This window comes from Equus caballus, chromosome 9 (genome assembly GCF_041296265.1).
Source record: "Equus caballus isolate H_3958 breed thoroughbred chromosome 9, TB-T2T, whole genome shotgun sequence".
Taxonomy (NCBI): domain Eukaryota; kingdom Metazoa; phylum Chordata; class Mammalia; order Perissodactyla; family Equidae; genus Equus; species Equus caballus.
In genome coordinates this window covers 36,526,937-36,553,877 of record NC_091692.1, presented here as the reverse complement: position 1 = coordinate 36,553,877, position 26,941 = coordinate 36,526,937, and the positions used below count along the sequence as shown (strand labels likewise).

At 36.7% G+C, this 26,941-nt stretch overlaps 1 protein-coding gene across 41 annotated transcripts in view; it reads left to right on the top strand.

Annotated features, from left to right (window-relative positions):
- SPIDR (scaffold protein involved in DNA repair) overlaps positions 1–26,941 on the top strand; it is a 472,172-nt gene that overhangs the window by 187,817 nt on the left and 257,414 nt on the right. For 40 of the 41 annotated variants that reach the window (XR_011421318.1, XR_011421317.1, XR_002810355.2 and 37 more), the window contains one exon: positions 6,458–6,671. The exons of the other annotated variant lie outside the window; for it this stretch is intronic. Coding sequence is in view for 36 of the 40 variants with exons in the window: in XM_070221582.1 (XP_070077683.1) it covers positions 6,458–6,671 (214 nt within the window). In the remaining 4 variants the exon portion in view is untranslated. The remainder of the gene's footprint in view (positions 1–6,457; positions 6,672–26,941) is intronic. 41 annotated transcript variants of the gene reach the window in all.

The following is a 26,941-nucleotide window of genomic DNA, read 5'->3' as shown; positions in this document are numbered from 1 at the left end:
CCCCCATCCCCATACACACACACACACACAAACCTGCTCATCTAGAAACCTTCCCTATTTCAGTAGGCATTACCGCTATGCTACTTGCTCAGGCCAAAAACACTGGAGTCATTCTTAACTGCTTTCTCTCATATCTTAATTCCAGTCCATCAACTACTACTATTAGCTCTATCTTCAAAGTATATCTAGTTTTCAACCATTTCTCACCATCTCTGTCACCACTTCGCAGGTCCAAGCTACCATCATCTGTCTCGGATTGCTACAGTAGTCTTCTAACTTGTCTCCTTACTTCTTCCCTTGCTCCTTTAGTCTACTCTCAACAAAGCAAATCATAATGCCTTGCCCGATGGCTTTCGGTCACACTTAGAGGAAATACCTCAAGTCCACACAATGGTATAGGACTTGTCTTTTCCCTGCTTGACCTTCTGATCTGATTTCCTATCCTTAACCTGTCACCCAGGTTCAGACAAGACTGCATTTGATTCTAATCAGAACAGAAGTGAGTTCTCTAAAGAAGTGGAGTGAACTTTCGGGGAAAGCTGAGACTTTTAATGGGAGTGTTGAGGCCACTAGAAGATAATCCTATTTCTTTTGGCATTTGGAGGGCCTAATTGAGCATAAGAATTATTACAGTCAAATAATTTGACCTTGAGGCTAGGGCTGTTCTCATTGAAATGTATTCCTAGGATTCTAGTCAGGCATTGAACTCTGTTTATATAATTGTGCTAATATAATTTGTTGATTATTTTTAACTCTTAAAGTCAGACTATGGTCAGAACACAGAGATTTGGCATATCACACACTGTGCACGTTAACCTTCACAATGAAAGTGGAATTAAAATTGTGTGGCGGGGCCGCCCAGTGGCACAACTAAGTGCGCACGTTCTGCTTCAGCGGCCCGGGGTTCGCTGGTTGGGATCCAGGGTGCGGACCTGGCACCACTTGACAAGCCATGCTGTGGTAAGTGTCCAACATACAAAGTTGAGGAAGATGGATACGGATGTTAGCTCAGGGCCAGAATTCCTCAGCAAAAAGAGGAGGATTGGCAGCAGATGTTAGCTCAGGGCTACTCTTCCACAAAAAACAAAAAATTTTGTGGCACACTGAGAGGATAATGTGGAAAGGTGCATAAGCCCTTCTTCATTTTACAAAGCTAGGAGTTCCTACATAACTATCCAAAAATAATAGAATAGGACATAGAGTTGATTAAAGATTATTATTTAAAATTTCACGAGTAACTAACAGAAGCACCCCAAATAAGACCATTTTGGTACTGGATGCATGTATTATTTTGGGGGGGGAGCTATAAAATACCTTTTAAAAAGAATAAAATGTGAAATGATTATACTGTGGTAATTCAGCGTGGGTCCAGCAAGGAAAATTATAATCACTCCTGGTGATAACCAGTGTCAGAGTATCTGTTAAGGACAGAGGTTGTATCTGCATGGGAAGCAAGTGAACTTGAAAATCCCGATGTCCATTCCTGACCATTCCTGTGCTGTCTCGCCACCACCGCCCACCCCTCAGTCTCTGTCTCTGTGTGCACGTATGTGATGGGTGAGGAACAAAGGAATGTTGGGCACTTGTTGATGATTTGGCCTGAAGGAGAGAAAAAGTACCAGATTCAGAGAATAGTAGGACATACATTTTAAAGCAAGACACTGTATGGACTAGCCTGTTGGGATATCTGTGAAGACAGAGACAAAGTATTAATATGGGGGGGAAATCCCAAATTACTATATGGTCAATGTTTTGATAATTAAGGGGAGCGACTTAAAGTTAGTGTAATATTTATATTATGAAAAGTATTTCTCCTAGAAAACCTTACAGATGTTTATGTCCTTCTTAGGAGAATGATTTCACTCTCTCACTACTTACTAACTTGCTCCACATGGTATTTTCTTATATAGTTTTTATTAATTTCTTGTATTTCTTGTGTAGGTATTCATGAAAGTTATCCTCGTAGTATATATTAATTCATCAACATAACCCACTTGGAGGATTTGAGTTGACATGCATATAAATGGACCCCTGCTGCCTATATTTCAAATAAGTCATTTAACCCAGTAGTCACAAATATATGTTCTTTTTGTATCATTTACTCAATTCTTTTGTGGCCATAGACTTTTTTAGGGCTGGCCCGGTGGTGCAGCGGTTAAGTTCGCACATTCTGCTTCTTGGTGGCCCGGGGTTCGCTGGTTCGGATCCCGACTGGTTCGCTGGGTGCGGACATGGCACCGCTTTGCACGCCATGCTGTGGTAGGCCTCCCACATATAAAGTAGAGGAAGATGGGCATGGATGTTAGCTCAGGGCCAGTCTTCCTCAGCAAAAAGAGGAAGATTGGCAGCCGTTAGCTCAGGGCTAATCTTCCTCAAAAAAAAAATAAATAAATAAAACCATAGACTTTTTAAACAGCAGTTACCTGATAAAATAAATCACTCATTCATGCATTCATTCAGCAAATCTTAACCTTTGAGTTAAGTATTTTACATTTTAAATTTTACATTTCATCTGCTAGATATATGTATGCATAGAAATTGCTAGTTCTTGTGGTATATTTTCTGTACAAATCTTTCTATTCTGTTTCTTAGTTATTTAAAATCTTTTATGTTATATATTAAAATGTGTGTTCTCCATTTGATCTTTGTAGCACGTTCTCTTCACTCTTTAGTACTATGACAACTTATTTTCTTCTTTTTCAGTGCTGAAAATCCTGACCATGTCCAAACACAGGAAGAGCCTCACTGGACTCCATTTCTCAACCCGATGTGCTTTCTTTACATTTTAAACAATTCCTATATTTTAGCATAATGAAGTAGGAGTAAAAACCTCACTCACAATTTCCTGTCTTTAACTGGCATTTACCCAAGAGACATTTTGGTCTTTGACTTATAAGGATACTCAGTTTCTAGGATTAGACCTGCCAGTAATCATCTCAGACATTAAAAAAATCATGTAAGCAGCTATTTCAGTTTTCTTATCGGTCAAAAAGGGCGAGTAGTATCTTCCTTCCCTTTTTCATAGGGTTATTGTGAATCAAGTATGATAATAGATTCGAAAATGCCTTGAAAAGTTAGTAATAACAAGAGTGACCATGAAGGCAACAGCTGCCATTATTGCATGTGTGATGGACCAGGCCCTGTACTGTAGGCTTTCTGTCTTTCCTGATGTTTGCAGTGTTTTGAGGATAGGTAAAACTATCTCCATTTAAAAATGAGGACACTGGGGCTGGCCCCGTGGCCGAGTGGTTAAGTTCGCGTGCTCTGCTGCAGGCGGCCCAGTGTTTCGTTGGTTCGAATCCTGGGCGCGGACATGGCACTGCTCATCTAAACCACGCTGAGGCAGCATCCCACATGCCACAACTAGAGGGACCCACAACGAAGAATACACAACTATGTACTCGGGGGCTTTGGGGAGAAAAAGGAAAAAATAAAATCTTAAGAAAAATGAGGACACTGTTATAAGAAAGATAAGTATAAGGTATTTGAAGATTTCAAAGGGAAGGAATAGGTGCTTCTGGCTGGGATTCAGGAACACTTCCTGGATGAGGTGATATTTTGGCTGAGTCTTACAGCATTTGTGGAAAATGTTGGCCCAGTGGCACAGAAATGGCCGTTTATGTTCCATGCATCTAACTGCAAAAAAATCTTCATTTGTAAAAACTGGTGTCTCTTGTGTTCTGATTGAAAGCTTGCCTCAAATACGTAATTTATCTCAGGTTACCCCATGCTTTTTTCTCCCTCAGACAAAGGGGAAATTGCATTGCCTTATTTTCTTCAGGGAAGTCAGGCCACTGGTTTCTCCCTAAGGCTGTTGTCGGAGGATGTTCTGCAGGAGAGACTTAGAGTGCTTCAAGGAGCACACTGTGCTGTTCCCAGCCCTGTAGTGCTGTCAGGATGGCGCCACTTGTCATTCCCTCCCAAACATATTTAGTCACTAAGCATACTACAGTGTTGCAGGGCTATGGTGATAGTATCATAAAGTATGTTTATTCTACTAGATATCTGGTGCTATAGATCTTGAGCAGAATTCACAGTTATGGGAATATTGTCAGGATTTATCATTAAAATCTTCAAAGAAACTGTAGTCAGTTGTAGTGTGATTCATCTTAGATATGTAGGTTTTTCTGCTATAATACTATTTATGTGTTTCTGCAATATCTTGCTTTTTATAAAATCCATCAGTGTCTATGAGGACTGTAAGGTTGAGACAGACCGCTGAAAATCTATATCACTTTTTAATCAGAGCTGCACAAGACCTGAAGAGAGAACTTGTGCTGCTTGGGCAGGCAGCTGAGCATGGCTGGAGGCTGCCACAGCAATTATTGTAAGCACACAGAACCGAGAGTGTGTGCTCAGCTGGCCCACTTGAAGTCAAGTAGGATAGCAGGTACTAGAGAGCACAGGTGGCCCTGGAACTCTGGACAGCAGCTCTGTCAGTGGTTGACAAGGGAGATGGCTGTGCAGTATTGGGGATGACTCTGAGTACAGGTACAAGTTTTAAAAATTCTTAAAATATGTCTAAAAATGTTCCTGTGGTTAGTGCAGCCTCTATACGCAGGGCTTTTCCCTTTGCTGCTGAAGACCCTAATTTTCCACCCACTGCTCTGGCTGCCTTCCCAGGAAAAACAATGTGTGCACCAAGTGACCTTCACATTATCCTAACTTTCTTTCCTGTTCATCAATTGAGGATGAGCTCCTTTTTATTAAAGAAATACCTGTTGTACAGAGCAGACTCAAGGATCACTTCCTAGTCAGTGTGTTTCTTTAATACTCGTTTTTGCTCCCCAACTTCCCTTGTCCACAGTGACCAGTACCAGCTTAACATTGTGCTTGCTCATATCCTTCTCCCATTCCGTTTCCTTCTTTACCTTAAATAGTAGCAAGATAGATACATACCTTAGGAAATAGTAGTTAAGATAGTGCTCTAGGGAGGTGTTGTGGCCTTGCTTAATATGTGAGAATGCTTTTGGCCCTTAGAGAAAGGAAGATGTGGAAAATTTAGAGTCAAGTGGAAAATGACTGAAGAAAAAGTGAAAGGGAGAAAAAAATGGAAATGAAATTAAACTATATAACTAAAAACTTGGCACTATTTAAATTTAAATTTTTATTATTCACTATTAACCAGTTGGCTAAAGTGATAAGCTCATATTAGTGTATATTATTAGCAGGGCATAATGCTAGACACTTAGCTTGTGTTATCTCATTTAGTTCATTTATTTTAATTAAAAAACAGAGTAATGGAAAATGTAAGTGTACTCCCCACCTAGGATTAATAACACATTTTAATCTTTTTGTCTTTTTAAATTCACATATTTTTATAACAGAAACAATATGGCAGATAAGTTTGAAATCCCTTGGGTTTCCTTTCTGAGTCGCACTCCTCTTTTTCTCTCTTTAGATACAGCAGTTATCATGAGTTTTCTATGAATCTTGCTCGTCCATATTTATATACTTGTATTACATATGTATCCATAACAATATTTTATTGGTTTTTGTGTTAAAAAAATAACATTATGGGTGTTATGCTGTACATATCTTATTTATCCTCTCGTTTTTAAGGTCTCTCCATGCTAAGAGATATAGATCTGGTTCCCTCACATTAACTTCTGTATAGTATTCTGTTGTATGAATACACCACCATTTACCCATCCTCCTATTGATTTATACTGGGTCCAGTTTGCTGTTCTTACAACAGTATCAAGATGTGCATTCTTGTTTAGGTCTCCTGGTGCATGTGACAGAGTTTCAGGGTATATAGTTAGGATTTCCTGGTTATAGGCTATGCACATGGTCAACTTCATTTGTCTCATTTGATTCTTAAAAATGTTAATTGAGGCAGGGGCATGATCCCCATTTTACACATGAGAAAACTGTGGTGTTGAAATGCTATGTAACATGGCTAATTTAATTCAAGCCAGTACTTCAATCTAGATTGAATTTCACCCGTTTAAATCCATTCCATATAAATCCTCAACTTTTAACCTTTGTGATCGTTAGAACAATTGCAGCCAGACAGTTGTATGGCATCATTCCAAAGTAAAGAATCAAAGCAGGTAATGAGGTGGAGGGGGCATATAAGAAAGATCAACAGATGGACATACACCCTTTGTTGTAGTTATCAAAAGGGTTCAAATTTTCCAGTAAAACATGCTCTATAAAATGATGGGTCTGTGTTTTCCTTATGAGCCAGACTGTTTCTTTATGATAGAGGACTATTTTTTATGTTACTTGATATATATATTTTAAATGCAACGTACATGCTATTTTGATTTTAAAACGATGTTATAGTGAGCATGTGAGAGTCTGTACTTACTTTGCAAATCATACAGACCATTTTCTCCAGGTTAAGAAAGCTATCTGAATGTGATTCTTTTTTTCATGACACTTTATATTCACCCTTGGACCATATCCTTTAGAGTTTATTTGTGCTTTTGTTCTTTTCTTCACCTTCTAGGTAGAAAATCTGATATATTAATTGTGAAAATTCTAGAGCTACATGAGGAATGCTCCATCCAAATTGCCATATGTGAGCAGTTAGTGGAGCTGCAGGCTGACAGCCCTTCTCAAGGTGAGGCCCCTGGGACTAGCCTGAAGGTTCTCTTCACCAAGGAGACTGCACACTACCTCAGGGGACATCCCCAAGACATCGTCCATATCTACCCTCCCTGGTGAGTGCAGAGAACTGATTCCAGTAGTCACCAACTGTGAGTTTGTCTCTAAAGACATTTTTATCAAGAACATTTTTGTCACTTTATTATAGAGAAATGCCAGGGGAAGAAAGCCAGGATTTGACATAGATTTTATGTAACAGAATCACTGGACTGTCTCTGATGGCTTGTTTGTTCTTCTGGCAGCAAATTTTTAATAATTCGGGAAGAGGTTTGAGGGAGAAACAACCATATCAAGATTCCTGCCTAAGTGGTGTGTTGTTATAAAATCTGACTATTTTTGTTTTTATCTTTCTTAAAAATATAATTTTAGTAAAAGGTATTATGTAACAATGGGATAATACACATTAATATTTCTTTGGTAATCACTTTGGGGGAGTAAAAAGCATGAATTAAGACATAATAGGTTTTGATCTTCAGGAGTATAAATGGTCATTAATGGATCAGAAATTAAGGATATCATGTTTGCTTTCTTTTGAAGAGGATATTAATGTTTACCACAAAAAGAAGAAAATCTTATTTCTTTTGAGGGAAAGTTTGAGCAGCCTTGTTTTAAGAGCGAACTATTAATTTTATTGGCAACTTTGAAAAATTTCATTTATCTGTTAAATTCTTAGATTTGAAGTTGACTTACAGATCTTTAAGTTAGTTTCCTCCCAGAGGAAAGATCTTTTCATTGTATCCATAGCGAGCGATCGTCAGTCTCTACTTAAATTCTTCACTAACAGGCTGAGGATATCAGAGGGTAGCTTGCATTATTTTATTTTATGTTTTAATACATTTTTTATTGAACAGTTTAACATCCATACAGGCTCACACACAGATTGTAAGTATACATTTCAATGAATAATCACAAAGTGAGTGCGTAATTTCTGTCCAGTCCAAGAAATAGAATGCAGTCTGTACCTGACTGCCCCATCCCCCTCCCATTTCCTCCCTATCCCTCCTGCCCCAAGTAACCATCATCCTGACTTCTGATGCAGTGGACTCCTTCAAATGTTTGAGAACTTTGTGTAAATAAAATCATACAGCAGTCATACAATATGCATTCTCTTTTGCCTGACCACTTTCACTTAATATTATGCTTGTGAAATTCATAATTTTGTTGCATTTAGCAGTTTGTTCATTTTCATAGCTATATAGTATTCCATTGTATTAATTTATGCAATTAATTCATCTGTTCTTCTGTTGGCAGATAGTTGGGTGTCTTCAGTTTGAGGATATTATGGATAATGCTGTAATAAGCAACTGTCATTCTGTGTAGCTTACTCAGGAACATAGTGCCCTTAATTCTCTTCTCTCCAAAATTTTCCGTTATCCTACAATCATGCCATTGTTTTTGACTATGTTAAAATTTTTTTTTTTTTTTGCTTGAGGAAGATCGTCCCTGAGCTAACATCTGTGCCAGTCTTCCTCTATTTTGTATGTGGGATGCCGCCACAGCATGGCTTGATAAACAGTGAGTGGGTCTGCACCTGGGATCCGAACCCATGAACTCTGGGCCGCGGAAGCAGAGTGCGCAAACTTAACTGCTATGCCACTGGGCTGACCCCTCAAAAAAATTTTTTTTAATTCACCTTGACCATCCATCCTCTTCCTCTTGGTTCATTCTTCTCCTTTCCTTTATAACAAAATGCCTCAAGGAGTTGCTGAAGCACTGTGTCCAGATTGTTCCCTCCATCCCTTCCTGAGCCCATTTAATTCTGGCTTTTCACCCAGCACTCTCCCGATGTTGCGCTCCGCGGTGTCAGCAGTGATCTCCCTGTGGCTCCTCCAGTGATCACTTGTGTGAGAGTCGTGTTTCTCTGTGCAGTGTTCACTCCTGGTTTGTTTCATTGTCACCCTTGCACTCCTCTTCATACCTTTTCCTGGCTTCTCAGTACTGAAGTGCTGCCAGATTCAGTCCTAGACCTCTTCCTTCTCTGTCCACCTCACCCCCTTGGTGATTTCGTCTCGTCTTGTAGCTTTAAATACCAGCTACATGCTGACAACTCTGCAAACTGTATCTGCAGCCCATGTCTCTGCCCCGTCACCAGAGCTACATGCCTTCCTGCCTCCCCCACAGCTCCACCTGGGTGCTGACGGCATGGCAGAATCGGCTTCTAACCTTCCCTCCTCCCCATCTCAGGAAATGGAAACAATCTTCTTACAGTTCCTCCGGATATCCTCAACTCCTCTTTTTCTCATGATCTCCCTTCTACCCATGGGAACCTCCTGGCAGCTCTACCTGTGAATCCACACAGAGTCCAGCATTTCTTGCCATTTCCAGTATCATAATCCTTTCTGGGTAATCATTGTCTTTCTTCTGGATTATTGCAGTACTCTCTTAAATCATCTCCTTGATTTTTCCCTTGCCCTCCTCTGTCTTTCCTCAAGATGACTAGAGGAGCAAAGCTATGAATATTCAAGTGATCATACTGCTTTTTGGCTCCACACTCCCCAGTCGCTGCTCACCTCATGCAGAGTTAAAGCCCCTTCTGAGCTCTGGGACCTCATTTGCTACCCCTCTCACCTTCCCCAGTTCCATTTTGGCCACCTTGGACTCCATCCTGATTCTCAAATTCCACACCACTCTCACCTTGTTCTTGCTGCACCTGTGCTGGGAGGCTCAGTCCTACTCCCTTCCTGTGTCCTCATAATTTACTATTTTCTTGTCTCCTCTAAGCATTTGCTCACGTTACCTTCTAAAGAGACCTTATCAGGGTCCCATATCTAAAACTGGAAACTACACCCCACATTTTCTAAAGTAACTTTTGAAATGTTAGTGGGCTCTGGATCCGTAGCTCTTGACCTGTATCTTATCTTTCAGTAAGCAGGTCAAGTTTAACTCTTAGAATCACTGTGTCGGTCCCTATAGCATCATAGTTTCTCTAGATCTTTATACCTTTACTATGGGTTTTTTTTCCCTCTCATTTCATTTTTAGTAGGTATTTAATACATATGATATAGATATCAAAGGATATACAGCGAGCAGTGAGTCTTCTTCCCATACTTATTCACTGAGCTGCTCAGTTCCCATCCCCTGAAACAGCCACTGATACCAGTTTCTTGCACACCTTCCAGAGGTGGTGTGTGTGTGTGTGTAATCCACACACAAATATATATACCCATATATAAACTCACGTACTTACATGTATATATTTCCCACCTTTATTTATTTAGTTATTTTACAAAAATGGCATCAAATGATACTCTTTTGTACCATGCTTTTCTATTTTAAAAATATATCTTGGAGATCATTCAGTAGCAGTATATTAGTATATAAATAAATGGTTGCTACATTCTTTTCACTGACTTCTAATTTGGAGATACCATTATTATTCAGTCGGGCCCTTTGGATGGACATATAGATTGCTCCTCCTCTTTAATTACTTAAACAAGTACTGCCATGGGTACGTCAATTTCTACATGGGTGAGGAAGAGCTATAAGATAGATTTCTGTAAATGTTATTGCCGGATCGGAGGACATGTGCTTCTAATTTTAGCAGACATTGTCAAATGGTACTGCTTTACATTCCCACTAACAGTGCATAAAGTGCCTCTTTCCCTCTCCTTACCAGCCTACTGTATTGGTCTTGATGAAATTAAAATCTGGAAAATGGTATTTATCATTTTAATTTGTATTTATTTTACTGTAATATGGGTTTAAGAATCTTTCCCTGTGTTTAAGAACCATTTGTATTTTATTTTCTGTGAAATACCTATTGATGACATTGGACCATTCTTTGCTTGGATTGTTGGTCTTTATCTTAGTGATTTGTGTCAACTCTTTAGAAATGATAAAAATAGCTCCTTGTCAATCATATACATTACAATTAGTTTTCTCCCAGCTTTTCATTAGTCTTTCGACTTTTTTAGGGGGGAATGGTTTTGTTTCATTTATTTCTTTTTGATAAGCAGAGATATTCTGTTTTTCCATGGTTGAATTTATCCATCTTTTATAGCTTCTGGGTTTTATATCATAGATAGTAAAGAAATCAAATCTTCCTCACTGTGAGATTAAAAACTTATTCTGTGCTTTATTCTAATACTTTATGGATTATTACTTTTTAAAATTTTGCATTTAAATCTTTAGCCCCCTTGGAATTTACATTTATATAATATGTAAAGTAGGAAATGCAATTTTAATTTTTTCCAAATGGCCACTCAGGTGTCCCAACACCATTTACTGGACATTTCATCTTTTCTCTACAGAATTGCATTACCATGTTTATGGTGTACTAAATTCCCACGTGTATTTTGTGCTATTGTTACCAAACCAAAATGAGTTTGCTTCCTGGTGAGACTTTCCACCAGACGTAGTTGTTACACAAAGTAAAGTGTGTTTGCAGCAAATAGGAGACTACATGTAATCGTTTCCAAAGTCTTGACTCTCTGTGAACAAAGGGAGGCAGGTTCCTTTTATTTCCTGTGGGGAATGAATATTTAAAAGGGAAGTTTTGTCATCATATATAGAAGTGGGTTTTAGCTAGCACAGGCACAGTCTGAAAACATGCTTTCACATGCATTGCATGTTCTGCTAATAAGGTCTAGGCTCCTCCTAGGACAGAGATTATAGTATTGAGATGAGGAAAAGGGCATTTTCTGGCATCCTTGGGTCATTTGAGCAGGTGCTGCCCTTGCACTGGGGCTTGCTCTGGTTCAGGCCTGGTTGATGCTGGTATCTCTTCCTGACATAGCTCTGAAAAACAACCTTGAGGGAGTATTAAGCACCTTTGAACTTCCTTCAAGCTGCCTAGGGAATGCACCAGTGACAATATTTCTTGTTCTTATAATATAGCTACATATACATATGTTGGTATTACACTATTTCAATTATTATAGCTTTGTATGGTATTTTAATATCTGCTAGGGCTACTCATCTTTCATTAAGCTTATTTTTTAGAATTTTTCTACTTATAATTACATCTTTTTCTTTTTTGCTTTAAAAATGTTTCTTGTTTTAATTCAAATGAAAACGATTACATATGTATTAGAAAAAATTAAAAACAATTCACAAGTACATAATATAGAAAGTGAATCTTCTCATTTCCACCTCTTGAAATAATCATACCTCCCCTAGATAACCACTGTTAACCATTTAGAGTCTAATCTTCCAGCATCTTATTTTTTTTAAATAAATTCTTAAAAATTTGATTATGATGTATTTAACACATCCTAAGTAATATATGTATTCTATATCTAAGATACATATCCTGCTTATTTTTCTATAAAAACTTTAGGTTTAACTTATCTAATTAAAGACTTTTTGGTATGTTTATTGATATAATGTTAAATTTATGAATTCATGGAATAGGACTTAAAAGCAGTCTCCAAGTAAGTTTCTGCTAGAATGCTCCACCCTTCCTCATGGTGATGGAGTTAATGGCAGCATATATCAGGACACCAGGGTTCTGATCTGTTACCTTGAATCTGTCTTCCTTCAGAAATCTGTCCTGTTCAACATATTCTTTCCTATAGTAGTTTTGCTCCTTTCTATAATGTAGGTCTTTCTTTCAGTGAAGTCTAAGTTCATTTGTGATGGCAAGAGCCACTTCTTCTTTTTTAATCTCTTCCCTCCTCAGCTTCTAATTGTTTTTGCAAACCTCTATATATTTTTTAAAATATTTATTAAATGACACAGTTTTTTAAATACAAAATTTTAGTATCTAAGTGTGATTGTTCTTCCTTAGGGAAGATGTTTTAGAAGCATCAAATGTGAGTCACTTTCTTGGGCTCATGAGAAGTTAAATTAGATCAAGATTATCTACAAAGACTTATATTTACAAAAAATTTTTCAAATCCCACTGGCTCCTTAGACCTTAAAAGTGGATGAATTATTATCATTTGACTTTGAAATGGTTTTAGGTGGGGATCTTACCAAGGCAACTCCCTTGGTGGTTGCTTCTTTCATTCTTCTAGAGAAATAGATGGAATTCCCTGTGTGGTGCTATATGCAGAGATTGTTATTTCTAAACTCTTCGAATCTTTCCTTTTTCTCCCTAAGTTTTTGGTTTTCATTCTTCGAGGATTTTTGCTCTATAAATGGAGTATAGCTTATAAAGTAAGAATGAAAGGTAATTCTATATTTACCCATTTTAATATGTGAGGTCTTACTGTTTTTATCTACCTTGCCATCCAATGGAAAATGAAGTTTGCTCTCTGGGAAGACAACTTGGAATGCTTGTGTTAACCAAGCCAAATGGTACTGGATATTAATGCTATCGTTTAAGGACTTTGGCAAATTTATGAAGTAAAAATATCTGAAATAGATATAATTTGGTAAACTTCTCTGGAGTCATTGGGACCTTTCTCAAAATGACCATCTCCAAAGAAAGAAACAAATATATGAATACATTTAATAAATACAGACACATGAAAGTTCATTCTTACAAGTATCAAAGATATAAAGCAAGATAATTTGCAAAAATTTAAAAATATTCATCATTCCCAAATGTTGGTAAGGAATGTAAGTGGGTACCTTCTTTGACAATATATCACAAACATTAATGTGAATACATTTTGATATAGAACTTTTGCTTCTTGGACTTGATCCAATAAAAGTACTCAAATATGTACAAAAGATATTGTCATAAATGTTTTGCTTAAAACCTTAAAATCTAAAACCAGCCTAAATAGCCATTAACATGGGATAGATTAAATAAGTTACTGTACGTATCTACAGTGTGTGATAATTTAGCACAGCAATGGAGATTTGTATTTGCACTTATAGAAAGATGTCTCTATCGCAGTGTTATTTCACAGAGAGCGGGTCACAGTCAGCACCCAGGGTCACTGGGCTGGGAGGAGCAGTACACTTCTCCTCTCCTTCATTATCCAGCAGAGAGACTTGAGACACTATCTGTATTAGTGTCCCAGGCTCTGATATCAAAATACTAGATTGGGGAGCTTAAGCAACAGACATTTATTTTCCCACAGTTTTGGAGGCTGGAAATCCAACTTCAAGGCACTAGCGGAGTTGATTTCCACTGAGACCTCTCTCCATGGCTTGCAGATGGACACACTCTTGCTGTGTCCTCACGTTTTTTTCTCTGTATGTGCTCCTGTCTCTAGTGTCTCTTTATGTGTCCAAATTTCCTCTCCTTATAAGGATACTACTTAGATTAGATTAGAGCCCTCTCCTGATGGTCTCATTTTAACTTAATCACCTCTCTAAAGGCCCTCTCTCCAAATGCAGTAAGATTCTGAGGTACTGGAAGTTAGGGCTTCAACAGATGAATTTGGGAGGGACACAGTCCGGTCCATTAGACTATCATAAAATTTAACACTTCCTGCTGAATATTTCAATTTTGTGAGTCAGTCAATCAGCTGATTTCTCTGTTCCCATGTCTCCCAGAGATGCTTACTTGCCAACCATCTAAATAGCTTCATGAATTGTATTATGTCTTATCATATATAGATTTAGATTTTTGTTAAAAAGATACATCTTTTTTTTTTTTTTTTTGTAGTGAGGAATATTGGCCCTGAGCTGAAATCTGTTGCCAATCCTCACCTTTTTCCTTGGGGAACATTGTCACTAAGCTAATATCTGTGCCAGTCTTTCTCTGTTTTGTACATGGGACGGCTCCACAGCCTGGCTTGATGAGCCATGTATGTGGTCCATGCCTGGGATCCAAACCTGCAAATCCCAGGCCGCTGAAGTGGAGCTTGCAAACTTAACCACTGTGCCACTGGGCTGGCCCCCAAAAAGATGCTTCTTTAATTAAAAGAAACAGTAATAATATTTTTGGTACTTTAGCAGGAGAGTTGGATGGGAAGTAATTTTGAAAGATGAGTGTGTCAGTATGGTACAGGTGATCTAGGCCATCTGTCTTAATAATTTGGAGGTTTCTGCTTTTTAATTAAGAACTCTTTTTCTTTATCCAAGTGTTAACTGAAGTCAGTCTAGATGCCACTTAAAAATAGCTCATAGTTAAAGAAACAAAAAGCCAAAATAATAAAAATGACTAGTCTTTTATTTAACCTTGGCAAGTCATAATGAATATTTTTTTCCTCTAGCCTGTCTACTCTTTTCCCACTAAAAGCCTTTTACGTTCAGTTAAACTGTTTTTCAAAATGGAAACAGTTTTGAAAAGAATCAACAGACTTCAGACACTGATGTATGTCGTTTAGTAATAAATGTGGGTTTACGTACAAGTGACTACTTACCCAAAGGAATTTAGAGCCCTCTCTATATACTGTCTAATAAAGTCGCATTGAATTCCTATAAGATGTAATGTTATCTTGGCTCAGCCAATCTGGGAATGAATGTAGAAGTAAAATGGCTTGCCTAGAATTAATTGTATTATGAAATAGTCATAGAATTATAGAACAGTAAGCAACTTATTAAAAAGTCATGAATCTGTAAAATTCCAAACATATAAAAATATAATAGTGAATCCCCATGACCCCATCACATATTTTCAACATTTGTCAACTACTGATTAGACAGCTTTTACTACTGAAGGAACGTGAAAGCTTTAAGTATAATATGATTCCAAAGAAACATTTTAGTACGTTGAACACAGATATTTTATTTTAAGGTGAAGGAGGAAGTTTTCTGTGATGGTAGTTGAAGGGAGAGGGAGGTAGAACTCATCTGGTTGATTAAATATGACCCACCACCAAATCTAAAGCCAGGATGAGCACCAGAGAAACATAAGTATGTGATAGTGCATCAAGGGACAACCAGGACACCTCTTACCTTGCTCACTTATTCACTCATTTATTCGTTCATTCAAAAATATTTATTAATACCCCTTGTGGGCAGATATTTTGTTTCCCCTCAGAATATGCATCCTTATATGAGGGAGGAGTAAAATCTTGACTTTCCCCATTATCTTGAATCTCTCTATCAGTAAATTCACATCATCATCTTTTTAATGACTACTTAGTATTCCACTATGTGGATATATTGTAATTTTAACAGTCTCTTATATTGAGTTTTTAATGTTGCTTCCCATTTTGGAGTGTTTTAACCAGTACTTGAATGAAAGTGCTTATACTCCCTTCTAGTTATATTCTTAAGATATTTGTAGAAGTAGAAGTTCTTGGTCAGAGACTATAGGTGGGTTTGGGCTTTTCAACATATTATTACTATGGTAACCTGTAAAGGTTATAGCTGTTTCTACTGCTGCCCATTTTTCAGCAGTCATGTCAGTACCACGTGCAACCTTTTTTATGAGTGCACATTATGATATAATTTCCTTGCTCTTTTCCATATTCTCAGCAGGTAGTATATATCCATTTTTTTTGCTATCATAAACAACTCTATAATAGTCATTTGTATACACACATATCTATATAGTTTTGTACATATTTCAGATTATTGTTCAGAGTAGATTTTAGGAGCTGTTTTAGTTGGTTAAAGAGTACAGGTTTTATTGTTAATGTCGCTGCTGTGATTTCCTGATATAATTAAATAATCTGTAAGCCTCACAGTAGTGTGCCTGCTACTGATCAAATTGAACACTTTCCTTGTTTTTACTGATGACAGCTGCTCTTGCAAATTGTTTTTCTTAACTTTTACTCATTTTATTTGTTGGGGTCCTAGGGTCTGTCTTATCAATTTGCCCATTTTGTGTAGTAAAATGTTTCTATTTATACACTTATATCACTTATGATGATAATTTTGTTGTTTCCTTCCTAATATTTATGCTTTTTTTTACCTGTTTCATGTCTTAAATTGCATTGGCTAAAACTTGCAAATCAAAACTTTTCACTCCTTTATTCCCAGTAACTTGAATAATGCTTGGCACATATTAGGCACTCAGTAACTGTGTGATTAATGTTAAGTGTTAAATAATCATCAAGATGTTGTCAGCCTTGTTATGCTCTCTGTTTGAATAAGAGGATATATTCCTCTATTTCATTGATTTGTGCATTCACTAAGAATGTACAAATTTATTTATTGAATGTTTACTTACTATATAATAGGCCTTGTGCCTAATAATGGGAATACAGTATTCAAAATTAATGATAAATCGTTTCTGCCTTTAAGGAGCTCACAGTGTGGTAGAAGAGAAAGGTAATATAAACATGTTATAAAAGACTCTAGAAAGTATAATTATAGACCTATATACCCAGGATATGAGAACAGTGAAGAGGTAAGCATGGCTGATAGGTAGGTCAGTAGGGGAATGTGTGTGTGTGTATGCACGCACGTCCACGCGTGTATGTGTGCATGCTAGGGAGAGAACAGACTGACAGTGTCAGGAGTAGGTTCCTGGAGTTGCTGATTCTCTATCCGAACTATGAAGGCTGAGTTGGAAAGAACTAGGGAAGATACTGTGAGGGCATTTGAAGTAGAGGATACTGAATGAGCAAAGACCAATAAACCAAAATGGCAGGGTGTAAGGTGTATGCAGGGATATATGTAGCGCTATATGGATGAAGTGGAAAGTCTGAGGTAGGAGTGGCAGCAAGCGAGGATGGAGAACCTGTGTACAATGTTAAAGAGCTGGTATTAAATCCTCCTTGCTGTCCAGGAAAGGAGAGAGGTAATCTGATTCACACTTTAAAGTTTGTGGAGGATGACTAAGTGTAGAAGGCCAGAGAAAAGGCCTCTAGGAAGATTTTGGAGTAGCTCAAGTGTAAGGGAAGATGATGACTTGGACTAGGATGGTAAACAGTGGACTGAAAATATATTTTTGAGTTACAGGCAACAGGATTTGCTGATGGGTTTGTTGTAATATGTGAAAGAAAGACAGGAAACAAGGAAGACTCCTCTAAGTTTATGGATTGAAGTATGGTGCCATATAGTAAAATACCTTGTAGTAAAACTTGGGCAGATTTTGAGGGCACAGTCAACAGTACTTTGACACCAGCAATAGCTGGAGCTCTGAGTAAATACAAGAGAGATTGTGATGCCAAAAGAGAAAGTCTGTCAACTGTTCTGGATTTTCACTGTAACCCATGTGTGGTAAGTGCCAGAGGAGTGAGGTAGAGCCCCCAGGATTGTTCATAGCTGTTTTTGTTTGTGCTTTATATTTACCACCTCAGATTCTTTGAAATGAAGAAAATGCTGCTCTTATTGCTAGGAGTAAAGCAATACTAAAGATGTAAGGTTTGTTTACTGGGTGGGATTATCTTCCTGTTGCAGCAGCCAGAAAGCCAGTCTTTTCCCACCACAATTACAGGATGTCTTGAGAGGAAATAAATAGAAAAGGAAACAAATGCAGTGTGAAAAGGAAAAATTGAACACCATGATAATCTGGATAATCTAAAAACTGGAAGGAGGGCGAGAAGAAAATCAATCCTTTATGCTTATGTGAGAAAGGAAGAAAAGTAGATTGGTTGGTGCTCCACAGAACACTTTTTCTTGAGTCTTCATAGGAATATGACCAAAGGGTTCTTGTGCTCAAGTAATTTTGAGAAAGGCTGGTTAAATGTGGACCAGTTACTGTACTCTAGGAGTGCTCAGTCTCTAATATGAAAATGTGTATTATGATTCATAATAGAAAGAAGCAGAAACAGGGGTACATACAAGCAAATATTAGTAAACAAATGACCACATTCTTCCTAATCTAAGAAAGTGGATCAAGGGCAACTAAGGGGAGTGATGTCGCAAAAGATGGGAGATTAGGAAGCTCCAGGAATCCATACCTCTACCTAAACAACTATTGCAGTGACAGGAACTGTCTGAAGTAACTGTTTTAGAACTCTAGGGTCTAGTTGAACACTTGAAGTCCAAGGAAGACTTTGATAAAGAGTAAATTTTGAGTAATTTTAGCCTTTCAAGTGGTAGCAGCTACCAGTCCACATCCCCCAGCCCCACAATCTTTGTGCAAAATGCTGGAGCCAGGGTGGGCATTATATCAGGGTTGTGTATTGATTGTCGAGTGCTGCTTTTCATTACTGAGGGCCTGGCACAGAGACTAGTGAACATTTTTTTAACCCCCATAGGCTGAACAGAAATATCACTCACCACCTATAACAAGGAATACATATCTTGAAAAAATAGTATGGAAAAGTCTTAAATGGATGAATCTAACCCTGAACAAGTAAGATTCAGCAATCCCTGAGGAGTGGGAGAATTACATTTCTAGACTTACCACAAAAGTATACTCAAATACTCAATTCTCAGCAAAAATTAGAAAATATACAAAGAAACAGGAAAGAATGGCCCATCCACAGGAAAAAAAAAAATAATTTGACAGAAGCTATCACTGAGGAAGCCCAGGCATTTGAATTATTAGTCAAAGATGGAAATCAGCAATCTTAAATATGGACAGTGAGTTAAAGGAAACCATACATAAGAAACTAAAGGAAATCAGAAAAATAATATATGAGCAAAATGAAAACATCAATAAAGATATAGAAATCATAAAAGAAAAACAAAGAGAAATTCTGCAGCTGAAAAGTACAATAACTTAAATTTAAAAACTCACTAGAGAGATTCTACAGCAAGATCAGTGAACTTAAAGATAAGACATTTGAACTTATGTAATTTGAGAGAGGAACAGAAAGAAAAAAAAAACAATGAAGAAAAATGAACAGCCTCAGGGATGTGTAGGACACCATAAATGTAGAAATATATACATTATAGGAGTACCAGAAGGAGAAATTTGAAGAAATAATCACTGACAACCTCCCACATCTGAGGAAAGAGATAAATATACATATCCAAGAAGCTAAATGATCTCCAAACACAATTAAGTCAAAGAGATCCACATGAAGACATATTATAGTGAAATTGTCAAAATCCAAAGACAAACTTTTGAAAGTAGAAAGAGAAAAGGAATTTGTCTTGTACAAGGGGTCCTCAATAATATTAAGAGCTGATTTCTCATCAAAAACTATGGGGTCAGAAAATAGTCAGATGACATATTTTAAGTCCTGAAAGGAAAAAGAAAATACTGTCAACCAAGAATTATATGTCTGGCAAAACTGTCTTTCCAGAATGAAAGAAAAAGTAAGACATTTCCAGATAAACAAAAGCTGAGGGCATTCGTTACCAGTAGACCTACCCTACAAGAAATACTAAAGGGAGCCCCTCAGGTTGAAATGTAAGGATACTAAACAGAAACTTGAACGTAAGAAAAAATAAAGAACAGTGGAGAAGGTAACTATATAGGTAAGTATAAAAGTACAATGTTATTGTACTTTTGGTATTTTTTGTAATGTTCTCTTTCTCCTAGAAGATTTAATAGGAAAATTTATACATGAATAACTACAAATCTGTGTTAATGGGAAACCAGTGTATAAAGATGTAGTCTATGACTGTAACAATATAAAGGGGGAGGGAAGGAGACGTACTACAGTAACAAAGAGTTTGTGTATGCTTGAAACGTAGTTGGTATTATCCAAAGTAGATTGTTGTAAGTTTAAGATGTTAATTGTAATTTCTAGGATAAATGTTAACTAATCAAAAAATAGAGACAAAGGGAAAGAAGAAGGGAGTTAAAATGGTATACTACAAAAAATCATATAAATACAAAAAAAGTGATACTGTAGGAACTGAAGTAAAAATGAAAAACATGTAAGGCCTACAGAAAGCAATAGATAAATGGGAGAAATAAAACTTTTCATCAGTAATCACAACAAACATAAATGGATAAAATTGAACTATTAGAAGATGGAGATTGGCACATTGGATTTAAAAGAAAACCAGGGTATATGCTGTCTACAAGAGACTCAATTTTATATATAAGGTCTCAAAAGTCGTTGAAAGTAAAAGGATAAAAAAAAAATAGATTCCTTACAAACTAGTAACTAAAAGAGAACCAGGGTAAATATATTATTGTAAGAAGAAATAGACTTTAAATTGAAAAAGGTTATAAGAGACAAAGAAGGATATTATATATTGATAAAAGATTCAGTACACAAGGAGGTAACAATTCTAAACATATACATACCTAGCAAAGGAACTCCAAAAATATATGAAGCAAAGAATTGAAAGAACTAAAGGGAGAAATAGATAGATCTACAATAAATAATTAGAAATTTCAGTATCCCACTTTCAGTAATGGACAGAACAAACAGACAGAAGATCAATACAGAAATAGAGGACTTGAACAACACAATAAACCAATTAGACCTAGCAAACATATATAGAACACTCCATCCCTAAACAGCAGAATATACATTCTTCTTAAGTGCACATACAGCATTCTCCAAGTTAGACTATATATTAGGCCACAAAACAAGTTGTTATGAACTGAATTGTCTTCCCTCAAAATTTATATGTTGAAGTTCTAACCCCTAGTACCCCTCACAATGTGACTATGTTTAGAAATAGGGCATTTAAAAGGTAATTAATAAGGTTGAATGAAGTCATATGATGGGGCCCTAATCCACTATAACTGATGCATCCTTATAAGAAGAAGGACAGATGCCAGGAATGCATATGCTCAGACAAAGTGCCATGTGAGGATGCAGTGAAAGGTGGCTATCTGCAAGCTAAGGAGAGAGAACTTAAGAGAAACCAAACCTGCTGACACTTTGATCTTGGACTTCCAGCCTCCAGAACTGTGAAAAAATAAATTTCTGTTATTTAAGCCACCAAGACTGTGATATTTTGTTATGGAAGTCATAGGAAACTAATGTACAAATCTTTAATTTAAAGTGATTAAAATTACAAAGTATCTTTTATATTCACAGTGGAACAAAACTAGAAATTACAAACAGAAGGAAAACTGGAAAACTCTTGGATATATTGAAATTAACAATACAGTCTTAAACAGTCATTGGATTGAAGAAATCACAAGAGAAATTAGAAAATACCTGAGACAAGTGAAAATGAAAACAAAGCACACCTAAACTTATTATGTAAAAGCAGTGCAATGTTGGAGATTTATAGTTGTAAACATATACATTAAAAAAGAAAAACCTCAAATCAACAATGTATCCCTACCCCTTAAGGTACTAGGAAAAAAAAAAGAGCAAACTAAATCCAATGCAAGCAGAAGGATGGAAATAATATATATTGGAGTGGAGATAAATAAAATAGAGGGTAGAAAAATACTAGAGAAAATGAATTAAACCAAATATTGGCTCTTCGAAACGGTCAACAAAATTGACAAACATTTAGCTAGACTGACCAAGGTAAAAAGAGAGAAAACTCAAATTTTAGAATCAGAAATGGAAAAGGAGACATAACTATCAATTTTACAGACATACAATAGGATAATAAGAGAATAGTATAAATAATTGAATGCCAACAAATTGGATAACTTAGATGAAATGGACAGTTTCCAAGAAACACACAATCTATCAAAAGTGACTACTGAAGAAATAGAAAAACTGAAGAGACCTATAAGTAGTAAGGAAATTAAATCAGTAATCAAAACTCTTCTAACAAAGAAAACTTCGTGACCAGTGCATTGTGTCACACTTTTAAAGAATTAACGTCATCCTTCTCCAGCTGTTCCCAAAAATTGAAGAGGAGGGAATGCTTCCTAACTCATTCTGTGAGACCAGCATTACTGTGATACCAAAACTAGATAAAGACTAGGAGCTAATACACTTTATGAATATTGATGCAAAAATCCTTAACAAAATGTTAGCAAACCAAATTTACCAGCATATTAAAAACGATTATATACCATGTCAAAGTGATATTTATTCCCAGAATGCAGGGTTGGTTTACCATTTGAGAATAGATGGTTGTCATACACCACATTAATGGAATGAAAGAGGAAACCATACAATCATCTCAGTTGATGCAGAAAAAGCATTTGACAAAACCCAACACCCTTTTATGACTAAAAACAGTCAACAAACTAGGAACAGAAAGGACCTTCCTCAACTTGGTATGGGACATTGATGAAAAACCCACAGCCTATCATCACACTCAATGGTGACAAATTGAAAGCTTGCCTGTAGGATCAGAAACAAAAGAAGGATGGCTGCCTTTCACCTTGTCCATTCAACATGGTAGTGGAAGTTGTAAACAGGGCAATTAGGCAAAAAAAGATAGTGAAGCCATCCAGATTTGAAAGGAAGACGTAAAATTGTCTCTGCTTACAGATGACATGATCTTTTATGGAGAAAACCCCAGAGATTACATGCACACACACACACAGTTTGAACTAATAAAAAGTTCAACAAAGTTGCAGAATACAAGTCAACATGCAAAAATTAGTTGTATTTCTGTATACTAGCAATGAACAATCTGAAAAAGGAAATTAAGGAAACAATTACATTTATAATAGCATCAAGAAGAATAAAATACTTAAGAAAAAATTTAACCAAGGATATACAAGACTTGTACAGTGAAAACTACAAAACTTTGCTGAAAGAAATTAACGAAGACATAAATAAATGGAAAAGCATCCCATGTTCATGAATTGGAAGCCTTAATATTGTTAAGGTGACAGTACTCCGCAAAGGAATCTATAGATTCAATGCGATCTCTATCAAAATTCCAAAAGCATTTTTTTCCAGAAGGATGTATCAAGGAATACCAAATAGCCAAAACAATCTTGGAAAGGAAGAACAAAGTTGGATCGAACTTCCTGATTTCAAAACTTAAAGCTACGGTGATTAGTACAGTATGATATTGGCATAAGGACAGAGATATAGAACAATGGAATAGAATAGAAAGCCAAAAATAAACCCTTATATATATATAAATATGGTGAAACAATTTTCAACAGTGGTGCCAAGACCATTCAATGGGGCAGGACAGTCTTTTCAGCAAATGGTGATGGGAAACTAGATAGATAGCCATATGCAAAAGAACAAAGTTGGGCCACATACAAAAATTAACTAACAATAGATCAAAGACCTAAACTTAAGAGCTAAAACTATACAGTAGTCCCTCCTGACCTGTGAGGGATACGTTCCAAGACCGCCAGTGGATATCTGAAAGCACAAATAGTACTGAACCATATATATACTGTTTTTTCCTTTACTAAGCACTTAGCATGCTGTAACTGTTACTGTGGCTGTAATTTTTTGCAGTTTGAGGTGTGACAGCAAAACTAGCGTGAATTTCTGTTTCACAATATCCTGGATAGAAGATTCATTATTACCATACATCCTAGCAACCTCAGCATACGATTTTTCTTTTTCTCCTTATTAAGTCGAGAACTTTTGCCTTTCACTTAAAGGAAATGCTTCACAGCTTCTCTTTGGCATATCTGAATTGCCAGCATCACTACTCTTGTGCTTTGAGGCCATTATTCAGTAAAATAAGGGTTACTTGAACACAAGCACTTCAACACCACAACAGTCAATCTGATAACCAAGACGGTTACTAAGTGACTGGTGGGTGGTTAGTGTATAAATTATGGATATGCTGGACAAAGGGATGATTCACATCCCAGGTGGGATGGAGGGGGCTGATGTGAGATTTCATCATACTACTCAGAATGGCATGCAATTTAAAACTTATGAAGTGTTTATTTCTGGAATTTTTCATTTAATATTTTAGGACCGTGATTGACTGTAAGTAACTGAAACCGTGGAAAGTGAAGTCTTGGCTAAGGGGGCGGACTACTGTAAAACTGTTAGATGAAAATATAGGGGAAAATGTTTGTAATGTTGCATTTGGCAATGATTTCTTGGATATGACACCAAAAACACAGGCAATTTAAAAAATAGATAAGTTAACTTCAGAATCTAAAAACATTTGTGCATCAAAGGACAGTATCAAGAGAGTGAGAAGACAATCCACAGAAAGTGAGAAAATATTTGCAAATCATATGTCTGTTAAGGGATTAATATCCACTATATATAAGGAACTCCTACAACTCAGTGTCAAAAAATAAGCAATGAAATTTGAAAATAGACTTGAATAGACATTTCTCCAAAGAAGATATTCAAACAGCCATAAAGACATGAAAAGGTACTCTACATCATTAGTCATTAGGGAAATACAAATTGAAACCACAATGAGATACCACTTCATACCCATCAAGATGGCTATGATGAGAAACCATGGGAAATTACAAGTGTTGATAAGGACATGAAGAAATTAGAACTCTTGTACACTGCTGGTAGGAATTTGAAAAGGCACAGCTGCTGTGGAAAATAGTTTTGGCTATTCCTCAAAAAGTTAAAAATAGAATTACCATATGATCCAGCAATTCTACTGCTAAGTGTATATCCGAAAGAATTGAAAACCAAGACTCAAGCATTTGTACACCAGTGTTCATGGCAGCATTATTTACAACAGCCAAAAGGGGTAAAAAACCCAAGTATTCATCATCAGATGAACAGATAAACAAAGTGTTTTATATACTTACAATGAAATATTATTCATTCTTAAAAAAGAATGAAAGTCTAATATATGCTACAATTTGGATGAACCTTGAAAACATTTATGTTTAGTGAAAGAAACCAGACACAAAAAAACAAATAATATTTGATTCCACTTAAGTGAGTTAGCTAGAATAGGCAAATTCATAGGAACAGAAAGTAAAGTACAGATCACCAAGGGGTAAGGAGAATGGAGAGTTACTATTTAATAGGTACAGACTTTCTATTTGGGATAGCTTAAAGTTCTTCAAATAGATAGTGGTGATGATTACATAACATTATGCATATACTTAATGCCACTGAATTTTCAACTTAAAAATGGTTAAAATGGTAAAATTTATGATATGTATATATGTTCTGCCACAATAAAAACAAGTACAGAAAAAGAAGAGAGCAGTTAAAAGAGAACTACTTATTCTCTGGTGTTTGTTTCAGTTCATAAATTAGTTGTCTAATCAAAATCATACTTCTGTAGTACACATGTGAATGTAGAGGCATATATCTCTGTATATAAATCCAATTTAAATAGAATATTAAGTAAAACTTAGATATTAACATTTAGAATGTGTATATTGAATTAAGATCAAATAATCCCTTCATTGTAAGGTCCAAATCTGCGAGTTCACAGGATTCCAAAATCCCAGTTATGTCCCAACTAATTTATCATTAAACCCATTCAAGAGTGATAATTGCTAACATTTACATGAGTGTTCATTCTATGCCAGGTACTGTGCTCAATTCCTGAATCTCGTTTAACCTCACAACAGCCCTTCAGGATGGTTCCCCTCTATCTTCCCCTTGTTCTATACCAAGAAACCTAAGCATAGAGACACTGAGAATAACAAGCACTGCTCAGGAAAATCATTAGTGAAACATCTCACCAAGCCAGAACTGCAAAAATACAAGTATTAGGTACAAGTACCGAATAGGGCTTACCCCTCCCACCCCACTCTCTCTCAGAATTGTCACCCTGCAGTGTCCAATTGTGAGGCTCAAGAAGCCTTGATGGAGCGTTAGCGTCTGACATGACCTAAATGATAGATGCTGTGTTGGTGACCAGTGACAGGGTTGCAGCAGAGGGAAGAATGGTGATCCAGGAGAATGTTGCATGGTTGAGGAGCCCACGGGAACAAGGAGAAATGTCAATGCCTTAGATTCGAAGGACCTCGGTGGAAAGAGTACTGAGCTTGCACTTCCCAGAGTTTAAAGCCCACCACTACATTTCTGGCCATTTCTTTGAGCCTCATTGTGTTCATTTGTAACATGGCAGATATCTGCTGTGCCTTTTTACAAGGTGACTGAAGGTAAATAGTAATAAATAGAATGGTCCATTACCAACTCAGCTGTTTCCACATATATTTCCCTTTGACATAGAAACATGATTATAACTGTGTGGTTCAGAAGCTTCAATTTCCCACAGTGTTTGAATATGAAAATCATGTAAAACTCATGAAATTCTATAGAGAATTGTGGGATATTGCAGAGTGGTATAGGGCATCAAAGGATCAAATATAACACTGCTTACTGGGATCACACATGTAGGGTAAACTAAATGATGTCCTAGAGATAAGATGTGCTATTGACTTGTCTCTCAAAGAGTGTGATTTATTAAGATTTATTAAGATCAGAGGATACTGTACTTTTTCTATCTAAAGCAGGGTTTGTTTACTTGAGAGAAGCTAGACATCATTGATCTCAAAATAAGTAATTTTGATGCAACAACACAAGCAGCTACTTGCAGAGATACAAGCCAATTACGATTTAGCTTTGAAGCCCTATTAAGAACACTGTGGTTAAAGCAATAAACTTATGGTTAAATATTAAACAGTATTGAATGAATGGAATGCTTCGTAGCTCATGCAGCCTCCCATTGGCCCGTGTGTACTCTTTATCGCAAAAGTAAAGATTGGAAAAAAAAAAAGTTTTACTGTTTAAAAAATTTCTGCTGTCTGGCCACGATCTTACAGGTGTGGAGTGTTAGTAAGCACAGTCCCTGAATTCCTGGCCCTGAGGTGCTGGCCTGTGAGTTACTGGACAGGGAAGGTGTGATAAGCATCACTGTTTTGCTATCCCAGTACACCCTCTTT